This window comes from Carlito syrichta, unplaced genomic scaffold, assembly GCF_000164805.1.
Source record: "Carlito syrichta isolate Samal-C Ts95f unplaced genomic scaffold, Tarsius_syrichta-2.0.1 Scaffold169207, whole genome shotgun sequence".
NCBI classification, from domain to species: Eukaryota; Metazoa; Chordata; class Mammalia; order Primates; family Tarsiidae; genus Carlito; species Carlito syrichta.
The window spans coordinates 158,838-176,995 of NW_007113303.1; the positions used below are offsets into that span (position 1 = coordinate 158,838).

General features: G+C 40.3%; 1 protein-coding gene across 1 annotated transcript in view; it reads left to right on the forward strand.

Moving 5' to 3' along the window:
- The window catches only part of NDUFAF6 (NADH:ubiquinone oxidoreductase complex assembly factor 6), a 33,210-nt gene that overhangs the window by 10,686 nt on the left and 4,366 nt on the right, over positions 1–18,158 (forward strand). The window contains exons 4-9 of the mRNA XM_021709206.1: positions 984–1,181; positions 4,539–4,595; positions 10,640–10,742; positions 12,388–12,521; positions 13,194–13,295; positions 17,845–17,901. Coding sequence (XP_021564881.1) covers positions 984–1,181; positions 4,539–4,595; positions 10,640–10,742; positions 12,388–12,521; positions 13,194–13,295; positions 17,845–17,901 — 651 coding nt within the window. The remainder of the gene's footprint in view (positions 1–983; positions 1,182–4,538; positions 4,596–10,639; positions 10,743–12,387; positions 12,522–13,193; positions 13,296–17,844; positions 17,902–18,158) is intronic.

An 18,158-nucleotide genomic window follows, 5' to 3' on the forward strand; every position in this document is an offset into this window, starting at 1 on the left:
AAGGAAGACTTGCTTTCACCATGTCCAGACACAACTTCTTAAACCTACTTGTCTAGTTTGGTAGAATTTTCTGTTCATTGATGAATTTTATGTGTCAGAGAATGGAAACCCATGGGCTAGAGTATTTGTATAGCTAGATGTATCTAGTAAGTTGTTTTTTGAAAAAAAAATTGAAGTATTGCTGTCTTTTAATGTTCTTCAGCACAGTATAAAATATGAGCTTAACAATATTGTATTTTAGTTGGGAAAATAAAAACACAGTAGCTGTGGAGCAGCCACCTGTAGCCCCCATAGGAAAACATAGAAAGCCTCACTGCAGAATGAGCAAAAAACAGAGCCAATGCAGAAAGCAATGTAGACGCAAAAGAAGCGATGTGGCGTCGCGAAGAGAGTAGCTCCAGATGGCTTTAGCATTCCCGGTTCTAGTTCTGCATGAGGTCCATCTGTGCTTCCTAACTTCAAGTTTGTTTTGTTTTTTAATTTTAAAGATGTGGGGTACAAGCCGGGCTCGGTGGCTCAGCCTGTAATCCCGTGCCTTTGGGAGGCTGAGGTGAGTGGATTGCCTGAGCCCGCGGGTTCGAGACCCACCTGGGCAGCGAGACTGCATCTCTATAATAAATCAAAAAATCAGCCAGGTGTGGTAGCGCATGCCTGTAATTCCAGCTACTTGGAAGGCTGAGGAGGAAGGATTGCTGGAGCCCAGCAGCGAGGCTGCGGTGGCCGGCAGCAGCCACTGCACTCCAAACTGGGCGACCGAGTGAGACTGCAACTCAAAAAAAAAAAAAAGATGTGGGGTCCAATTCAGGATTAGGTAGATTAAGTGGTCATCATACAGGTAAAGTTTGGGCTTCCTCTTGGTCCCCACTTCGCCTTGTTTGAGAGTAAGTGGTTTTATATTAAAGCAGCTATTTGGCTCCCTCCTTCATAAACAGCCATACTCAGTTTAGAAACACACTAAACTATGGCTAGAGGAAGAGAATTAGGTGTCTTTTGTCAATGATCTGTGTCCCCTTTGTAATCCAATAATTGACAAAAGAGGGTTTCTGTACCAGGAGCCACCTGCAGACCTGACAGTGGTACATGTCTTCTCAGGTCTGTGTACCTGCAGAGGCAGGCCCAATAAAGATGGAAAGCCAGACTTCCCACACTGGGGACTTAGAAGAAAAAGTGGATGGGAAGCTGTGAGTATTAGATTAGTTCTTTACCTCTATTCATCCCACTTCGAGAAGCTCAACCTAGGTGACTCAGAAGAGAGAAAAGTTTCTCTAAAATCCTGAAAACCTTTCTATTTATTGTTTTTTTTTTTGAGTTGGGGTCTTACTCTGTTGCCCAGACTGGAGTGCAGTGGCCGCTTCCGGCCACCGCTGCCTCGACCTGCTGGCCTCCGGCGATCCTTCCGCCTCAGCCTTCCAAGTAGCTGGAATTACAGGCATGCGCTACCACGCCTGGCTAATTTTTTGATTTATTGTGGAGATGAGGTCTCACCAAGTTGCCCAAGCGGGCTCAGGCAGTCCACTCACCTCAGCCTCCCAAGGCGCGGGATTACAGGCTGAGCCACCGAGCTTGGCTATTTATTGTTTTATACACAAACCTGACTGTTGTGGAGATTTATGTTAAGACTTGCATAGAAAGTTCTGGCTGTTGTCAGGAAATATAGTAGAAGATTAGAAATTCCTTTGATGCAAATTTATCTTTTCTTGGCTTCTCTTAAAAAAACAGAAGATCTGTCTGAATTACAGAATGTTTACATAGGTACCAATTTAGGATTGCTGGTTTATCCAGTTTTAATAATTGCTTGAATCTCGATGGTTCATATGTTATCTGGCTTTGTGTGGTGTTGAAGGTTAATATGAGTATTTGAGAGAAGTGGATTGTCCTTGTTTCATGTTCTCTGTCCCTCCCCAGTCTATTGCAGCTGTACTTATTGTGACCCCATCAAGACTTTCCATTGTTCTTTGAAGAGTTTTGAGCTCTTTAGAAGATGGAGTAGGAGGACCAGTGTGTTATCCAGGGAACACTTTTCTTCTAAAGCTTCATTAGAATTTTTAGGGTACAAAATAGTTGAATATTTATGATTTCTTATATATTCCATATGAGGGTCTCCATTTCCTGTATGAATTTTAGCTGCAGTTTGAATTTATGTTTATTGCCAAGGTTTTTATTCTATTTGGCTTCATTATCCAGACTTAAGTTATTCAGCAGATTTCCAACTTCTTTTAAATATTTATTTTTTACCTTGATCTCCGATTTTCTTCAGAATCAGACAGCTATATTTTGTAGTCAAGGAACTACAGTTATAAAAACTTCAATCTTGAATATGTAGGAGTTTGGATTTTCATTGATTAACTCTTTATTGAATGCTTTTATATACCAGGAATGGTGTTCTGTGATCTGATTACGAAGATCAAACATGTCCATCCCACTCAGACATGTATAAAATAAAATAAGAGTAGGAGTCTGTAGTGCCTGGTTGGCTGGCTCCTGGGATTTGGGAGAGAGGCCTGGGGGAGAGTCCTGCTTTGTAATGATGGTGGTACTGAGAGAGCTCTTGGGAACTAAATCTGGGCAGCCCTTTGGGCTTCAATCAGGTTCCTACCAAACCAAGTGGGCTCTGTTCTCTATACTTATACCCTTTGCCATATAAATGTATTGATGAGCATGCTTGCCTTTATATTTTAGTATCAATGATATCTGATGGTCTTCAGTGAAGTATAAGATATCCCTAAGTCCTCTGTTTCACTACCATATTTATTTATTTTGAAAATATACTTATTGTTGATGTGGCAAAAAAAAAAAAAACAAACCCAGTATTTTTAAAGCTTACTTAGAAATAATTTCAACCTTTCAGAAAGGTTACAGAATTAAAAGTAGAACAAAGAACATCTCATAACCTTTACCCAGATTCAACTATTAGTATTTTCTCATTTGTTTAATCATTTGTAAATGCTCATTCACATGTGCTCTCCTTCTCCCCCATCAACTCTCCTTCTCACCCTCTTTTTCCTTTCCCTTTATTTTTCTCTCTCCCCCTTATCTCTCTATATTAATATATATTTTTAAAATTTATATTTTTTCTGACTCATTTGATTATAAGTTATATACATCATGGACCTAACCTAAAAATTTCAGTGAATATTTTCTAAGAATAGGAGTATTCTCTTATATAACCAGAACAGTTATTCACTTTAGTAAATTTAACTTTGATACAATGCTTTTATCTAATTTTTTATTCGTAGTCCAAGCATTTTTCCCCTCTAGTATAGGATTCAGTCTTGGGCAAGATTCTGTCATATCTGTTTAGTTTGTTTTAATCTGAAATATTTCCATAGCTTTTTTTGATCTTTTTGAAGAATATAGCCTCCCCACTTAAAAAAAATTTTTTATAATACTCACTTTGGATTTGTCTGATGTTTTCTCATGATTAGAAAACATCAGATAAATCATCAGGTTATGGATTCTTGACTGGAATAACTTCATAAGTGATATGTCCTTCTCAGGGTATCACATCTAGAGGCACACTTTGTTCATTTGTCCTTTACTGGCATTGTTAATTTGATCACTCAATCAAGATTTGGCCTGGTTTACCAGTGTATAATGTTAATTTCCCTTGTAATTAAACAACCACCTTTAAGGAGACACTTTAAGACAGTGCAAATCCTGCTTTTCATCAAAATTTTCCTAAACTTAGAAGCCACTGATGTTCTTGTCTGATTCATTCTTTACTGTTACAATTGCAGAATAATAACTTCTCCACTTCAGCACCCTATCCACACACATATGACATTTGGCACTGAGCATTCTACGGTAAGAATGAGCTCTCACTGCCTATGTTTATTTGCTTATTAATTATTGGTGTGAACTTACAAGTTTTTGGGGTTTTTTTCCCTAATAGTTTGTAATCATTTGCATATTTAATTATTTGGGGTTCAGATTGTCCCAAGCTTCTTCATCTTGAACCTCGTCCCTGCCCCACCTCTGGAATCACTGTTCCTCTAGACCCCTGATTCCTGAGAGAGGAATGCTGTTTGAGGCCAGGATCTGGGCGTGAGATGTCCTCTTTTCTACTGGAGTGTCTTTACTTGCTAGGAAAACAATTTACCCTGCAGATTATGTTTGTTGGATTTTTAGTTACTCTTTTATTTTTCAGAGAAGGCTATTTTGCTAAGTAGAATTTTTACCCTATGGAAAAAAATTTGTGTGTAATAAGCATAATGTCAGAGTGTGTCATAATAAAGAGGATCTGTACTTAATTCTTGTTTTTGTTTTAAAATGGAATTGTTAAATGATTAATAGTATAGGAGAAAAAAGGCAGGTTAGTGGAAAAGCATTAGAAATACTATCCTTACTTGGAAATGTCTTGAAATATTTTCTAGGGATATTTTCTCTTCCACTGATTTTTCCCTAATATTTCTTTAACATAAATAGCTATCTGTCTAGTGATGAGTTACTACAAATGCTCCCTTACCCAGTTTTGTATTTGGTTTTTTTATTTTATTCAGATCTGTGGAAATCATTTCTAGTGCTTTCTTTTTTCTTAGGCTGTCAAAAGACATCATCTGACTAAAAGATGGCTTATGAAAATCATTGATGAAAGAGTAAGTTGAAATTGTTCATCTTAGTGTTTTTTTCTTTTCAATCATTAAGCTGATTCTTCAAGGAGGAAATAATTTAATATGTGTATTAATATTTTAGAGGAAGGAAACTTCCGAAGAACGATGCCTTTTTATCCATACTTTATCCTTGATGCCAACCACCTCAGCTCTTGCACCCCCACCTTGAGGTGGACAGGCACCTAGGTAGATGCATGTGTGTGTATAACCATGCTTTACTATTTTGTTTTTTTAATGGAAAATTTCATACTTATATAAAAATAGAAAGAATACTGTAATATACTTTCATGTATCTGTCACCCAGCTTTGCTAGTTATCAACACCTCCATCTTGTTTCATCTATATTATCCTACCAACTCCCCTTGCTAATCCTCACTGCAGTATTTTAAAGTAAATCCCAGACATGTTATCATTTGATTTGTAAATGCATATGTGTCATTTAAAAAGATCAAGACTTTTAAAAAACCTATCTACAATATTATTATACCTTGAAAAATTACTAATAATTCCTCAATGTCAGCAAATATTCAACTAGTCATACACATACCTTTATGTATACTCTGGTACTTGAATCTGTGTCCCAGTAGTAGAGGGAATAAAGAAAGTCTGACAGTTCTATTGAATGGAATCCTGTACTGAGTTCTTAGAACTGAGTTCTAGGTCCAGCTAAGCCTGGAATTGCTCTGTGTCCTGGCCTAATTTGTGTAATCTTTGTCCTGGCCTAATTTGTGCAATCTTTCTGACACATATTTGGTCAGTGTTCTCCTTGGCCTGGATAATCTGTCAAATGCTCAAACCTGTAATTTCAGCACTTTGGGAGGCTGAGGCAAGATGAGTGCCTGAGCCCAGGGTTCAAGACCAGCCTGGGCAACTTGGTGAGACTTCATCTCTACAATAAGCCAAAAAAAAAATTAGCTGGGCGTGGTGGTGCGCACCTGTAGTTCCAGCTACTTGGAAGACTGAGGCGGAAAGATTGCCTGAGCCCAGCAGATAGAGGATGCGGTGACCATGAGCATGCCACTGCACTCCAGCCTGGGTGACAGAGTAAGACTTCAATTAAAAAAAAAACACAAAAAACAAATAATGTTGTGAAAATATAAATATACTTAGTTTATTTATATTAAATCTGTTAACTGTAGGCTGTAGTAATAATAATACACCAAAAAGTGATAGGTAATGACTTCACCTTTAAAAACAAAATTGTGAAGCTGGGCTTGGTGGCTCAGCCTGTAATCCTGCGCTTTGGGAGTCTGAGGTGAGTGGATTGCCTGAGCCCACAGGTTTGAGACTCGCCTGGGCAACTTGGCGAGACCTCATCTCTATAATAAATCAAAAAAATTAGTCGGGTGTGGTAGCACGTGCCTGTAGTTCCAGCTACTTGGAAGGCTGAGGCGGAAGGATCACCGGAGCCCAACAGGTTGAGGCTGCAGTGGCCGGGAGCGGCCACTGCACTCCAGTCTGGGCGACAGAGTGAGACTCCAACTCAAAAAAACCCAGAAAAACAAAAAACAAAAACAAAATTGTGCTGGGCTCAGTGGCTCAGCCTGTAATCCCAGCACTTTGGGAGGCTGGGCTCGGTGGCTCAGCCTGTAATCCCAGCACTTTGGGAGGCCGAGGCGAGTGGATTGCCTGAGTCTGCAGGTTTGATACCAGCCCGGGCAATTTGGCGAGATCTCGTCTCTACAATAAAATAAAAAATAGCCAGGCGGTAGCACGCGTCTTTAGTTCCAGTTACTCAGAAGCCTGAGGTGGAAGGATTGCCAGAGCCCAGCAGGTCAGCGCTGGGGTGGCCATGAGTGTGTGTGCCACTGCACTCCAGTCTGGGCAAAGGAGTAAGACTCCAACTCAAAAAAACAAAAAAACAAAAAACGAAATTGCTCACAGTAGGTCTGCACAGTAAATTAACACTAAGAAAACCTGTTTTCCAGGTGTCTTCTGTTTTTACAAGGTAAAGAAAATTAGAGAACTCAAGACAGAGATACCTCTTTTATTTGATGGAAAATAATATTTGGCATTTGAAGAGGGAGCTCTTTGAAAGGAAAAGTAAAGGATGGGGATCAGACACTGATCAATAGATTCAGTGTAAGTCTTTCCAAAATTCCAGATTTCTTTTTTGCAGAAATTGACAAAAGCACAAATTATGATCATAAAATTCATGTGGAAATGCAAGGGACCCAGAATAGCCAAAATAATCTTAGCAAAGAACAAAGTTGGAGGATTCACATTTTCTGATTTCAGAACTTAACTACACAGCTACAGTTTTCAAACTGTGTGGTATTGGTAGATCACTGGAATAGAAATGGGAGTCCAGATACAAGCTCATTTATATTTATAGTCAATTGAATGACGAGGGTGTCTAGACAATCCATGAGGGAAAGAACAGTCTTTTCAACAAATGGTGCTGGAACAACTGGATACCCACATGCAAAATAATAAATTTGGACTTCTACCTCATACCATATACAAAATTAACTCAAACTGGATCAAAGACCTAGATGTAAGAGATAAAATCTAGATGTAGAAGAAAACATAGGCATAAATTTTTGTGACTTTAGGTTAGACAGTGGTTTCTTAGATATGCTACCAAAGGCATGAGCAATAAAAGTTAATAAATAAATGGGACTTTGTCAAAATAAAAAACTTTAAGAAGGTGAAACCCTATATAATGGGATAAAAATATTTGCCAGTTATATATCTGACAAGGGACTAATATCCAAAATATATAACGAAGGCTGGGTGTGGTGGCACATGTCTGTAATCCCAGCACTTTGAGAGACTAAAATGAGAGGATTGCTGAGTCCTGGAGTTCAAGACTGGGCAAACATAGCCGGACATGGTAATGTGCGCCTGTAGTTCCAGCTACTTGGAAGGCTGAGGTGGAAGGATTGCTGGAGCCCAGCAGGTTGAGGCTGCAGTGACCGGGAGCGTGCCACTGCACTCTAGTCTGGGTGACAGAGTGAGGCTCCAACTCAAAAAAAAAAAAAGGCAACATAGCGAGACTTCGTCTCTATAAAAAAATTTAAAAATTAGCTGTCATAGTGGCACATGCCTCTAGTCCCAGCTACTTGAGAGGTAGAGGCAGGAGGATCCCTTGCTCAGGAGCTTGATACTGCAGTGAGCCGTGATCATGCCTCTACACACCAGCCTACGCAGCAGAGTGAGACCCCAACTCAAAAAATAACAATAATAAAATCAAACATATAAGAAACTCTTACAACTCAATAATAAAAAGACAAATAACCCAACATAAAATGGCCAAAGGATTTGAATAGACATTTCTCCAAAAATACATAAATAAACAGTAAATATCTGAAAAGATATTCAACATCTCATTAGGGAAATGCAAATCAAGACAACAAAATACCACTTGACACCCATTAGGACGGCTGCAATGAAAAAGATGAACAGTTACAAGTGTTGATGAAAATGTGGAGAAATTGAAACCCTTTATAGATTGCTGGTGGGAATATAAAATGGTGTAGTTGCTTTGGAAACAATTTGGCGGTTCTTTAAAAAGTTAAACATAGCCGGGCTCGGTGGCTCAGCCTGTAATTCCGCGCCTTTGGGAGGCTGAGGTGAGTGGATTGCCTGAGCCCGCGGGTTCGAGACCCGCCTGGGCAGCGAGATCTCATCTCTACAATAAATAAAAAAATCAGCCGGGCATGGTAGCACATGCCTGTAATTCCGGCTACTTGGAAGGCTGAGGCGGAAGGATCGCCGGAGCCCAGCAGGTCGAGGCTGCGGTGGCCGGGAGTGGCCACTGCACTCCAGTCTGGGTGACAGAGTGAGACTCCAACTCAAAAAAAAAAAGTTAAACATGCCCAGGCTAGGTGACTCAGCCTGTAATCCCCCGCCTTGGGAGGCTGAGTTGAGTGGATTGCCTGAGCCCATGGGTTCGAGACCCACCTGAGCAACTTGGAAGACCTCAACTCTGCAGTAAATCAAAAGAGTAGCCGGGTGTGGTAGTGCGCTCCTGTAGTTCGAGCTACTTGGAAGGCTGAGGCGGAAGGATCGCCAGAGCCCAACAGGTCGAGGCTGCGGTGACCGGGAGCAGCCACTGCACTCCATTCTGGGTGACAGAGTGAGACTCCAACTCAAAAAATAAAAAAAAAGTTTACCATGGAGTTACCATACACCTAGAAATTCCTCTCTTAGGTTTATACCAAAGAGAAATGAAAATATAAGAACAGGCCGGGCTCAGTGGCTCAACCTGTAATCCCAGCACTTTGAGAGGCCGAGACGAGTGGATTGCCTGAGTCCGCGGGTTCCAGACCAGCCCGGGCAACTTGGAGAGACCTTGTCTTTCCAATAAAAATAAAAAATTAGCCAGGCATGGTAGCGCACACTTGTAGTTCTGGCTACTTGGAAGGCTTGAGGCGGAAGGATCGCTGGAGCCCAGCTGATAGATGCTGGGGTGGCCGTGAGTGTGCCACAACATTCCATCCTGGGCAACAGAGTGAGACTCCAACTCAAAAAAAAAAAAAAAAAATTAGAAAAGAAAATATGTAAATATGTCCACACAAAACTTGTGTATGAAAATGTTCATAGAAACATTATTCATAATAGCCCCAAAGTGGAAAGAATTCATAGTCTAATGAGTGGTTAAGCAAACTGTGGTATAGCCATACAATGGAATACTATTCATAATTTTTTCAATTAAAAAGAATGAAATACTGATAGATGTTTCAACATGAACGATCCTTGAAAACATTATGCTACATGAAAGAAGCCAGACACAAAAAGCTACATGGTACATGATCCCATTTTTATGAAATGTTCAGAATAGACAAATCCATGAAGACAGAAAGTAGAATAGTGATTTTCTAGGCCTGAGGGGAGGAAGAAATGGAAAGTGATTGATTAATGGATACAGGTTTTCTCTTAGGGATGATGAAAATATTCTGGAATTAGATAGTGGTGGTAGTTGTACTTTACAACTTTGTAACTATACTAAAAACTATTGATTTTTTAAAAAATTGGAGTCTCACTCTGTCACCCAGGCTGGAGTGCAGTGGCATATTCATGGCCACCACAGCCTTGACCTCCTGGGCTCTGGCGATCCTGCTTCAGCCTTCCAAGAAGGTGGAACTACAGAAGTATGCCACTATGCACAGCTAAGTTTTTTATTTATTGTAGATATGAGGTCTTACTATGTTGCCCAGGCTGGTCTCAAACTTCTGAGCTCAGATAATCCTCTCTCCTCTGCCTCCCAAAGTTTTGGGATTACAGGCTTGAGCAAACATGGCTGGCCTCTTTTTCTAGGTTCTTTTTTTCTCATAAAGATCAAGAGTCAAAATGAGTTCGAAGCTCCTCCCCACCATTCATTAACTGTATTCTTGGATATGTTAATTAATGTGTCTGTGCCTCAGTTTCTTCATTTGTAAAATGAGTGTGTTAATTCTTTCTCTCCTGGGGTTTGAGTTAAGAAGATAATGTCGGCTGGGTGTGGGGCTCAAGCCTGTAATCCTAGCACTTTGGGAGGCTGAGGCAAGAGGATTGCCTGAGTCCCGGGGTTCGAGCCTGGGCAATTTGGTGAGACCTCGTCTCTACTATAAATAAAAAAAATTAGCCAGGCATGGTGGCACACAACTGTGCCAGCTACTTGGAAGGCTGAGGTGGAAGGATTGCCTAAGCCCAGCAGGTCAAGACTGCGGTTGCCATGAACTTGCCACTGCACTCCGGCATGGGTGACAGAGTGAGATTCAGACTCAATAAAAAAAAGAATTTAAGTACTTAGTACAGTGAATTTCTTCTGATACATTAGGGTTTTGAAGAAATTAAAAACTAAGACAACTCTGTGATGTATGCATTGAGATTATTCTTGACTATTATTTTGAAACGTGATTTGTAAGTATTGAATGTGTAGGGCTTTACTATTTTAATGTTATTTTAATGATATTGTGTACTAAACAATATATACTAAATATTTTTATCCTCTATTATTCAGTTCTTTAAAGGGCCAAAAAAACCCACTTTTTTAATAATATTGACAGTTTGACAAACTTTATTTGCATTTTCTTTGGCTGTAGGAAAAAAATTTAGATGACAAAGCATATCGTAATATCCAGGAACTGGAAAATTATGCTGAAAACACCCAGAGTTCTCTTCTGTATTTAACATTAGAAATATTGGGTAAGTCATTTTCTTAATTTCATACTTTTTTTTCCCAAATCAAACACCTTTGAGATTTCACTCGTTCATAATTTGGAAGTGTAATCAGTTTAGCACTGGAGTTTTTCTTTGTGCCATCTGTAAAGAAACTGTTATTTATTTATTTTTAAGCAAGAAGGAGAATTTATCTTTGGAGTGCAGACTAATCTAAAACTCAGGCTCTCATACAGGTACTTTAGTTACATCATGGAAATACTGAAATTATCTGGTGATTGCACATGGTTTTATTACTGCGGCATCTCTTAGAGTTTGGAAGGCCTGTAGTCTGACTCTTCCTTTCCAATCAATAATACTCTCCCATGTAAAAAAAAAAAAAGTAGAAGAAATAAAATTGCATTCATGAAAGGTTTTTTTTATTTTTTATTATTATTATTATTTTTGAGTTGGAGTCTCGCTCTGTCACCCCAGACTGGAGTGTAGTGGCTGCTCCCGGCCACCGAGCCTTGATCTGCTGGGCTCCGGCGATCCTTCCGCTTCAGCCTTCCGAGTGGCTGGAATTACAGGCATGCGCTACCACGCCCAGCTGATTTTTTGATTTATTGTAGAGATGAGATCTCGCTTCCCAGGCGGGTCTCGAACCCGCGGGCTCAGGCAATCCACTCACCTCAGCCTCCCAAAGGCGCAAGATTACAGGCTGAGCCACCGAGCCTGGCTCATGAAAGTTTTTATGATATTTTTCTTTCTCCCCTCCTTTAAAAACAAAATTTGATGGTACTATTCCTTCTCTGACTTTGTTCCAAGCTTGTGAGGTCTTACTATAATAAAGAAATTATTTGGGCCAACAACAGTACCATCTCATTTGAGGAAGGTAATATTCTAATTTTTTATTTTTTATTTTTTTTTGAGTTGGAGTCTCACCCTGTTGCCCAGGCTAGAGTGCAGTGGAATGCACACTCATGGCCATCCTGGTATCGACCTGCTGGGCTCTGGTGATCCTGCCGCCTCAGCCTTCTAAGTAGCTGGAACTACAGGCACACGCTACCATTCCCAGCTAATTTTTTATTTATAGTAGAGACGAAGTCTCGCCAAGTTGCCTGGGCTGGTCTCGAACCGCAGGCTCAGGCAGTCCACTCGCCTCGGCTTCCTAAAGAGGTGGGATTACAGGATGAGCCATCGAGCCCAGCCGGTAATATATCTTTATACCTCCCTAAGAGAATAATACAAGTCCCCATTCAATTTCCCAGGCCTCTTCTGCTTGCATCCCCAGTGACATGTTTGCCATCACAGTGAAAGAAGGGAGCAAAGAGCAGAATGTTTGCTAAGTGTGTACTTAAAATGAAACCATATGGAAATTGCATAGAGGAGAAGAAGTGGAAGATGTGATAGGTGATGAAAATTTTCCATGAGACCTGATTAAAATTCTAATTGTGTTCTTAATGTGCTATAGCCTGAGGAAAATTTTCGTTTAAAAGTTGAGATTCAGCTACCTGCTGGTGGTCAGTGTTCAGCTTGTGCTTGTGCCCAGTTTTTTTCCCATAAACCCTGTTTTTCCGATATAAAGCATAGGATACTTTTTGAGTTTAGGTGATTTCTTTAAGTTGTTTCTATTCATTTGCTATGTACTTAAAGAGAATAGAGCAGCCCTGTTTAATGTCTGAAATAATAGGTATAAAGGATCTTCATGCAGATCATGCCGCAAGTCACATTGGAAAAGCACAAGGCATTGTCACTTGCTTGAGAGCAACGCCATATCATGGTAGCAGAAGAAAGGTGTTTCTTCCCATGGATATTTGTATGCTGGTAAGGCTGTAATTTACATCTTCTAATAATTTACCTCAGAAATAAGGAAGGGAAATTTTCTTTTTTTTCTTAGTTTTTTCAGGTAACTGCTTTAAAAGGAATGCATTTGCTTACTGCAAATGGTCTTCCTCTTTTTGTCTTCAAGTTATTGAGTCACAGTTTTATCTGTCAGGCATTTGAGATCTTTGGAGGATCTGTGAGTAAGAAGCTCCAGAGACCCTCATATAGTGTAGTTTTATGGTGATTTCTTGCCCCTTCCAGGCAATTACAGTAGTAATTCCTGGTGTTCACCTTAGCCTGTTATTTATTTTATTTTACTTTACTGGAGGGAAAATCCATTTAAAAAATCTTGTTTATGAGAGCTTTTGTTTTCAGTATGAGATTCATTTTTGTGCTTTTAAACTTTTTGTATATTTGTTTTCTTGGTTTGTTTTCCTTTATTCTACCTACAGCTGTTGTTAATTAACATCTTGTTGCATGTGTGTGTGTGTGTGTGTGTGTGTGTGTGTGTGTGTGTCTCCTTTGAATACATACAAACACGTAACACACACATATTTTTAAAGACAGTATAAGCATTATATTATACATACTGTTCTATCACCTATTTTCTTGAGCTAAGTTAGTTTTAATTGTGTTTTAGATTCCTAACGTAATGTAGATTTTCCCACACAGCATGGTGTTTCACAAGAGGACTTTCTACGGAGGAATCAAGATAAAAATGTGAGAAATGTAATATATGACATTGCCAGCCAGGCACACTTGCACCTAAAGCATGTAAGTAGCCTTTTTTTTTTTTTGCCAAATCATTTAGGAAATTCTCATTTCTAGATGTGTCTATTCCTAGAGCATGGTTATGGTATTCCCAACTTGGCAGTCTTTATTCCATTTTCCATTGAATTCCCAGTAGGCTTATCTCAGGGACTATTGTAAACTTTTCCTTCTCTCCCTCACAGCACATAAATGCTGCCTTTACTGGCTGAATCCCCCCTGCACTTTCTCAGATGGGCTCCTCTGTTCTCCATCCACTCACCATTTCTCTGTCTGAGGGGATGGGGTGTCGTTCTGCTTGCCACAGCTGATGCCTCTCCTCTTTCCCCAGGACCTGTGTTCTTGGTGGTCCTCAGCTGGTGTTCTCAGTTTGCTTCTCTGATAACTTGCCCCTCTTATCTTCTGGTTTGTTGCTACTGCCTTCTGAACTTACAGGCAGCTGTGGACCCTCTTGTTGTATTTTTCTCTCCCAGCTGAACTTTTTGAATGAGTTATCTGCATCCTTTGTCACCTCAGGCCCTCACCGCTTTGGCACTGCTCATTGTACTATGATTTGGCTTGTATCCCACCCACTCTAATAAACAGTCACTAGTAAGTATTCTCCTTATTACCGAATTGGATGGTCGCATAAAATTTGTTCTCTTTAACTCTTCTTCCTTTTGGACACCACAAACCCCTTTTTTTCTTTCTTCCTTTGATTCTCTGACTTGGCTCCTGTACTGGTTCCTGGTTTCTTCTGCATATCACTTCAGTTGTTCCCTAAATGTGTTCTTCATCTCTTCACAAACTTTAACTGGTCTTCTGTGAAATTGTCTGTCCTTCATCTCTGTGATGTTCTTTCTTTCTTGTTCTCCTTGAATCATTCCTTGATTTCAGCAGTTCTTGAAGACTTAACTTTCTATTTCCTTGATTCCCATAATGCCAATTTTTCCTGGTTCCTCTTGTGAAATTCTGTCTTTTTTTTTTTTTTGAGTTGGAGTCTCACTCTGCCACCCAGACTAGAGTGCAGTGGCCGCTCCCGGCCACCGCAGCCTCGACCTGCTGGGCTCTGGCGATCCTTCCACCTCAGCCTTCCAAGTAGCTGGAGCTACAGGTGTGCGCTACCACACCCGGCTAATTTTTTTGATTTATTGTAGAGATGAGGTCTCGCCAAGTTGCCCAGGCGGGTCTCGAACCTGCGGGATTACAGGCTGAGCCACCGAGCCTGGCAAAATTTTGTCTTTTTTAACCTTCAGTAGATTCTAAAAAGTTGGTCATTTACCTATATACCTCAGGGCCTTTACACTTTCTGTCTTCCTGCTTCCTGCCCCTTACAATAATCAGTGCTCAGATGTCACCTTATTAGAAAGCTCTTTTGTGGCCACCATTTTATTCTAAAATAACATCCTCCCTTTCCATTACCTTAGTCCCTTATTTATTGCCTCCCCCCTCCAAGGAATGTAAGTGACTTTGTTTGGTTCTGTGATGTATTCTTTAGCATCTGAAGTGCTTGGTACATTATAGGCACTTAGTAAATATTTGTGAAATATTAGGCTACTCGGAATGCTGAGGCGGAAGGATTGCTGGAGCCCAGCAGGTCGAGGCTGCGGTGGCCGGGAGCGGCCACTGCACTCCAGTCTGGGTGACAGAGTGAGACTCCAACTCAAAAAAAAAAAAAATCAGACTGTGAACTCTTTGAGGGCAAAGACTCTATTTTAAGTCTTTAGAATTTCCCGAAGAATTTTACACAGTTCTCTGCCCTGACGAAGTGGAGATAAAATACATGGAACTTTAGATGAGGAGTTACTTAGGACTAGCAGAGTTTGGTGTAAGAGCTGAGTACTCTACAGAATCATAAGAGGTGAAGAAGCCTGGGACCACCTGTGGGACCTGAGGAGTCTCCTAGTCAGTGGACATGTGTGGCACAAGTTCCCAGGTCTTTCTCCCTGGAGATGGGGACAGTGAACCTGAGATGGGAATGGGAGTTTAAACTCCCAACTGATTTTAAACAGCCAGGTTTGAAAACTTCTGGTTTACAGGTTCTGTGAAATACAGTCCTGGAAGATAGGCTTGGAAGGTGGACTGCAGAAAGATTGCAGGGTTTTCCAGGCTTGTGAGAGAAATTAGGGCAGGGTAGATGAGAGTGCAAACTCTGGAACTAGAAGCGGGACTTTAAATACTAGCTCTGCCATTTACTAATCATGTGATCTTACCTTTCTATGCCTCAGTTTCCCCATCTGCAATAGAGGATTGTATTAGCACCTCGCTTAAAGGGTTATTTAGATAAATGAATTAACATATATAAGGAATTTATAATGGTACTTGGCTTATAGTAAGTGCATCAGTGTTTGAGACGGGAGTTTAGGGGTTGGGAGATCAGTTAGGAGATTTTTTTTTTTTTTTGAGTTGAAGTTTCACTCTGTCGCCCAGGCTGAAGTGCAGTGGTACACTCATGGCCACTGCAGCCTCGACCTGTTAGGCTCAGGTAATTCTTCTGCCTCAGCCTCCCAAGTAGCTGGAACTACAGGCACACGCCACCACGCCTGGGTAAATTTTTGGTTTATTGTAGAGATGAGATGTCACCAAGTTGCCCAACCTGCTTGAACCCATGGCTCAGGCAGTCCTCTCACCTCAGCCTCCCAAAGTGCTGGAATTATAGGCATGAGCCACTGTACTCAGTCACTTAGGAGATTTTGGAGAGGGAGAAAGAATGTCTGATTTAGAGTGAGTAGATGTTTATATATGTCTATATACGTGTACATGTATATATAAGTGCACATACACGACTAAAGTAGGATCAGTTAGGCTTGTTAACTACAGTAAATCCCCTACGTATGAACGAGTTCCATTCTGAGAGTGCATTTGTAAGTCCAGTTTGTTCGTATGTCCAACAAAGTTGGCCTAGGTACCCAACTAACACAATTGGCTATATAATACTGTACTGTAACAGATTTATAACACTTTTCATACAAATAATACATAACAAACAGAAAAAATAAAACATTTTAAATCTTACAGTGCGTGCAACAGCTGGCACACAGGGACTGGCAAGAAGAGTTACTGATTGGAGGACGGTACAGCAAAGTACTGTAAAGTCAGTAAAGTACACAAAAGCACAGCGATTTGTAGAAGATGCACACACATGAAAATGTGCACTAGACGCATGAACTAACTTTATGTGACTATGTGACTGGATATGTGAATGCATATTTGCATATTTTAAAGTTCGCAACTTGAAGGTACACATTGTAATTAAATTGTGGCAAGATCAGGTAGAGAGAAAGTGGAAAGCTGCACAAAGTTCAAGTATAGATGATGATGGTACCACTCAGACTACAGTAATAAAAACAAACAATGGTGTATTTGGTACTGACCATTAGACTTCAGACGAGCTGCTAGACATAATTGAATTTGCAGAGATTAGAGGACATTTAGGGAGATGGGCTATTGAAGAATGCAGGATTGTGTCTTTCAGGTCAGGACTGGAGAGAATAGATTTGGGAGTCATCCATATAAAAGACTGTGGTTAAAACCCTAAGTCTGGATAATGGTGCTCAAGAAGAGTGTCCATCTAGACAAGCAGACCGGGGCAGAACCTTGAGGCCTATCTCTGTTTATAAAATAAAGGGAGAAAGGGCATTTATTAGGAAGAAAGAGAAGGAAAGAATGTTTTAAAAAAATAGGGAAACTGAGAGCCGCTGTCTTAAAAATCAAGGGAGGAGACAATTCCAAGAAAAAGGAATTTCAAAATTTTACATGCTTCAGAGAGATTGAAGAGAGGAAATGACTAGGAAATGATTTTAGAGTAACTTCAGTAGACATTTGGAGGTAAAATCAGAGTGCAGTGGGTTAAGAGGTGAGTCAGGAAGTAGAGGTCATATCTGCTCTTCCTGGTGTAAGGGACAATACAAATGAAGACAGAGAGACGAGTGGTCTTGGTGAATGCAGTGTGATGGGCATCAGCCTGAGTAGACCAGGTGTTCTTAGCCCAGAGTGGTAGGAAGTTAGGTTGGATAGATGCGATTAAAGATGTGGAGGTCTTTGAATTCTAGGATGACTAGTTGAGACGTGACCTCCCAGGGCATTAAGAAAGTAACCATGAAATGGTGATTGTAGGGATGCCAATTTGGCTGGCTGTTTGTAATGAATTAAAGACCCGGGAACACAGAGGCAGGAAGATCACCTAGGAGGATCTTATATTTGTTTAAACAGGAGGTACTGTCAGTCCAAGTTAGGGAGATGCTGGGACTTGTTAACAATAGTATTGCTTTATTTTCTTTATGTACCCCTTACATAAACTGAGCTAGGATGTCAAAATTATTACAAGATACTGTAAGGAAGTTGGAAAATGTAATCTGTAAGAAGGAATGGAAGTTTTAATATAGTAGTTATTTTTCCTGAGTTCTTTAGGCTTAGGAAACTAATCTTAACCTGTAGGAGATGGGCTATTCTTGCTTTTGAGTGAGGCCCTATCTGTGTTATTAAGCTGCTGGTGTTGCTTTGTGTTCACTTTCAAGGGGAGAGTGTTTACTTGCAGAAACATTTTGAACCAGTTTCCTTTCCACTTCCTTTTTAGGCGAGGTCCTTTCACAAAAGTGTTCCTGTGAAAGCATTTCCTGCTTTTCTTCAGACAGTAAGTAGATTAACAGAGAAGACTAATTAGAGAAGCAGATGTGGATGATCTCTTTTTATATTTTATACACTTCCCAGTGCAATTCTTTAATTTGGTGGCTTTGTTTTTGTTCACCTCCCTTTTGGTGGGCTTCATTAGTTATTCAGAGGTCCTCAAACTTTTAAAACAGGGGGCCAGTTCACTGTCCCTCAGACTGTTGGAGGGGCGACCTATAGTTTAAAAAAAAAACTATGAACAAATTCCTTTTTTTTTTTTTT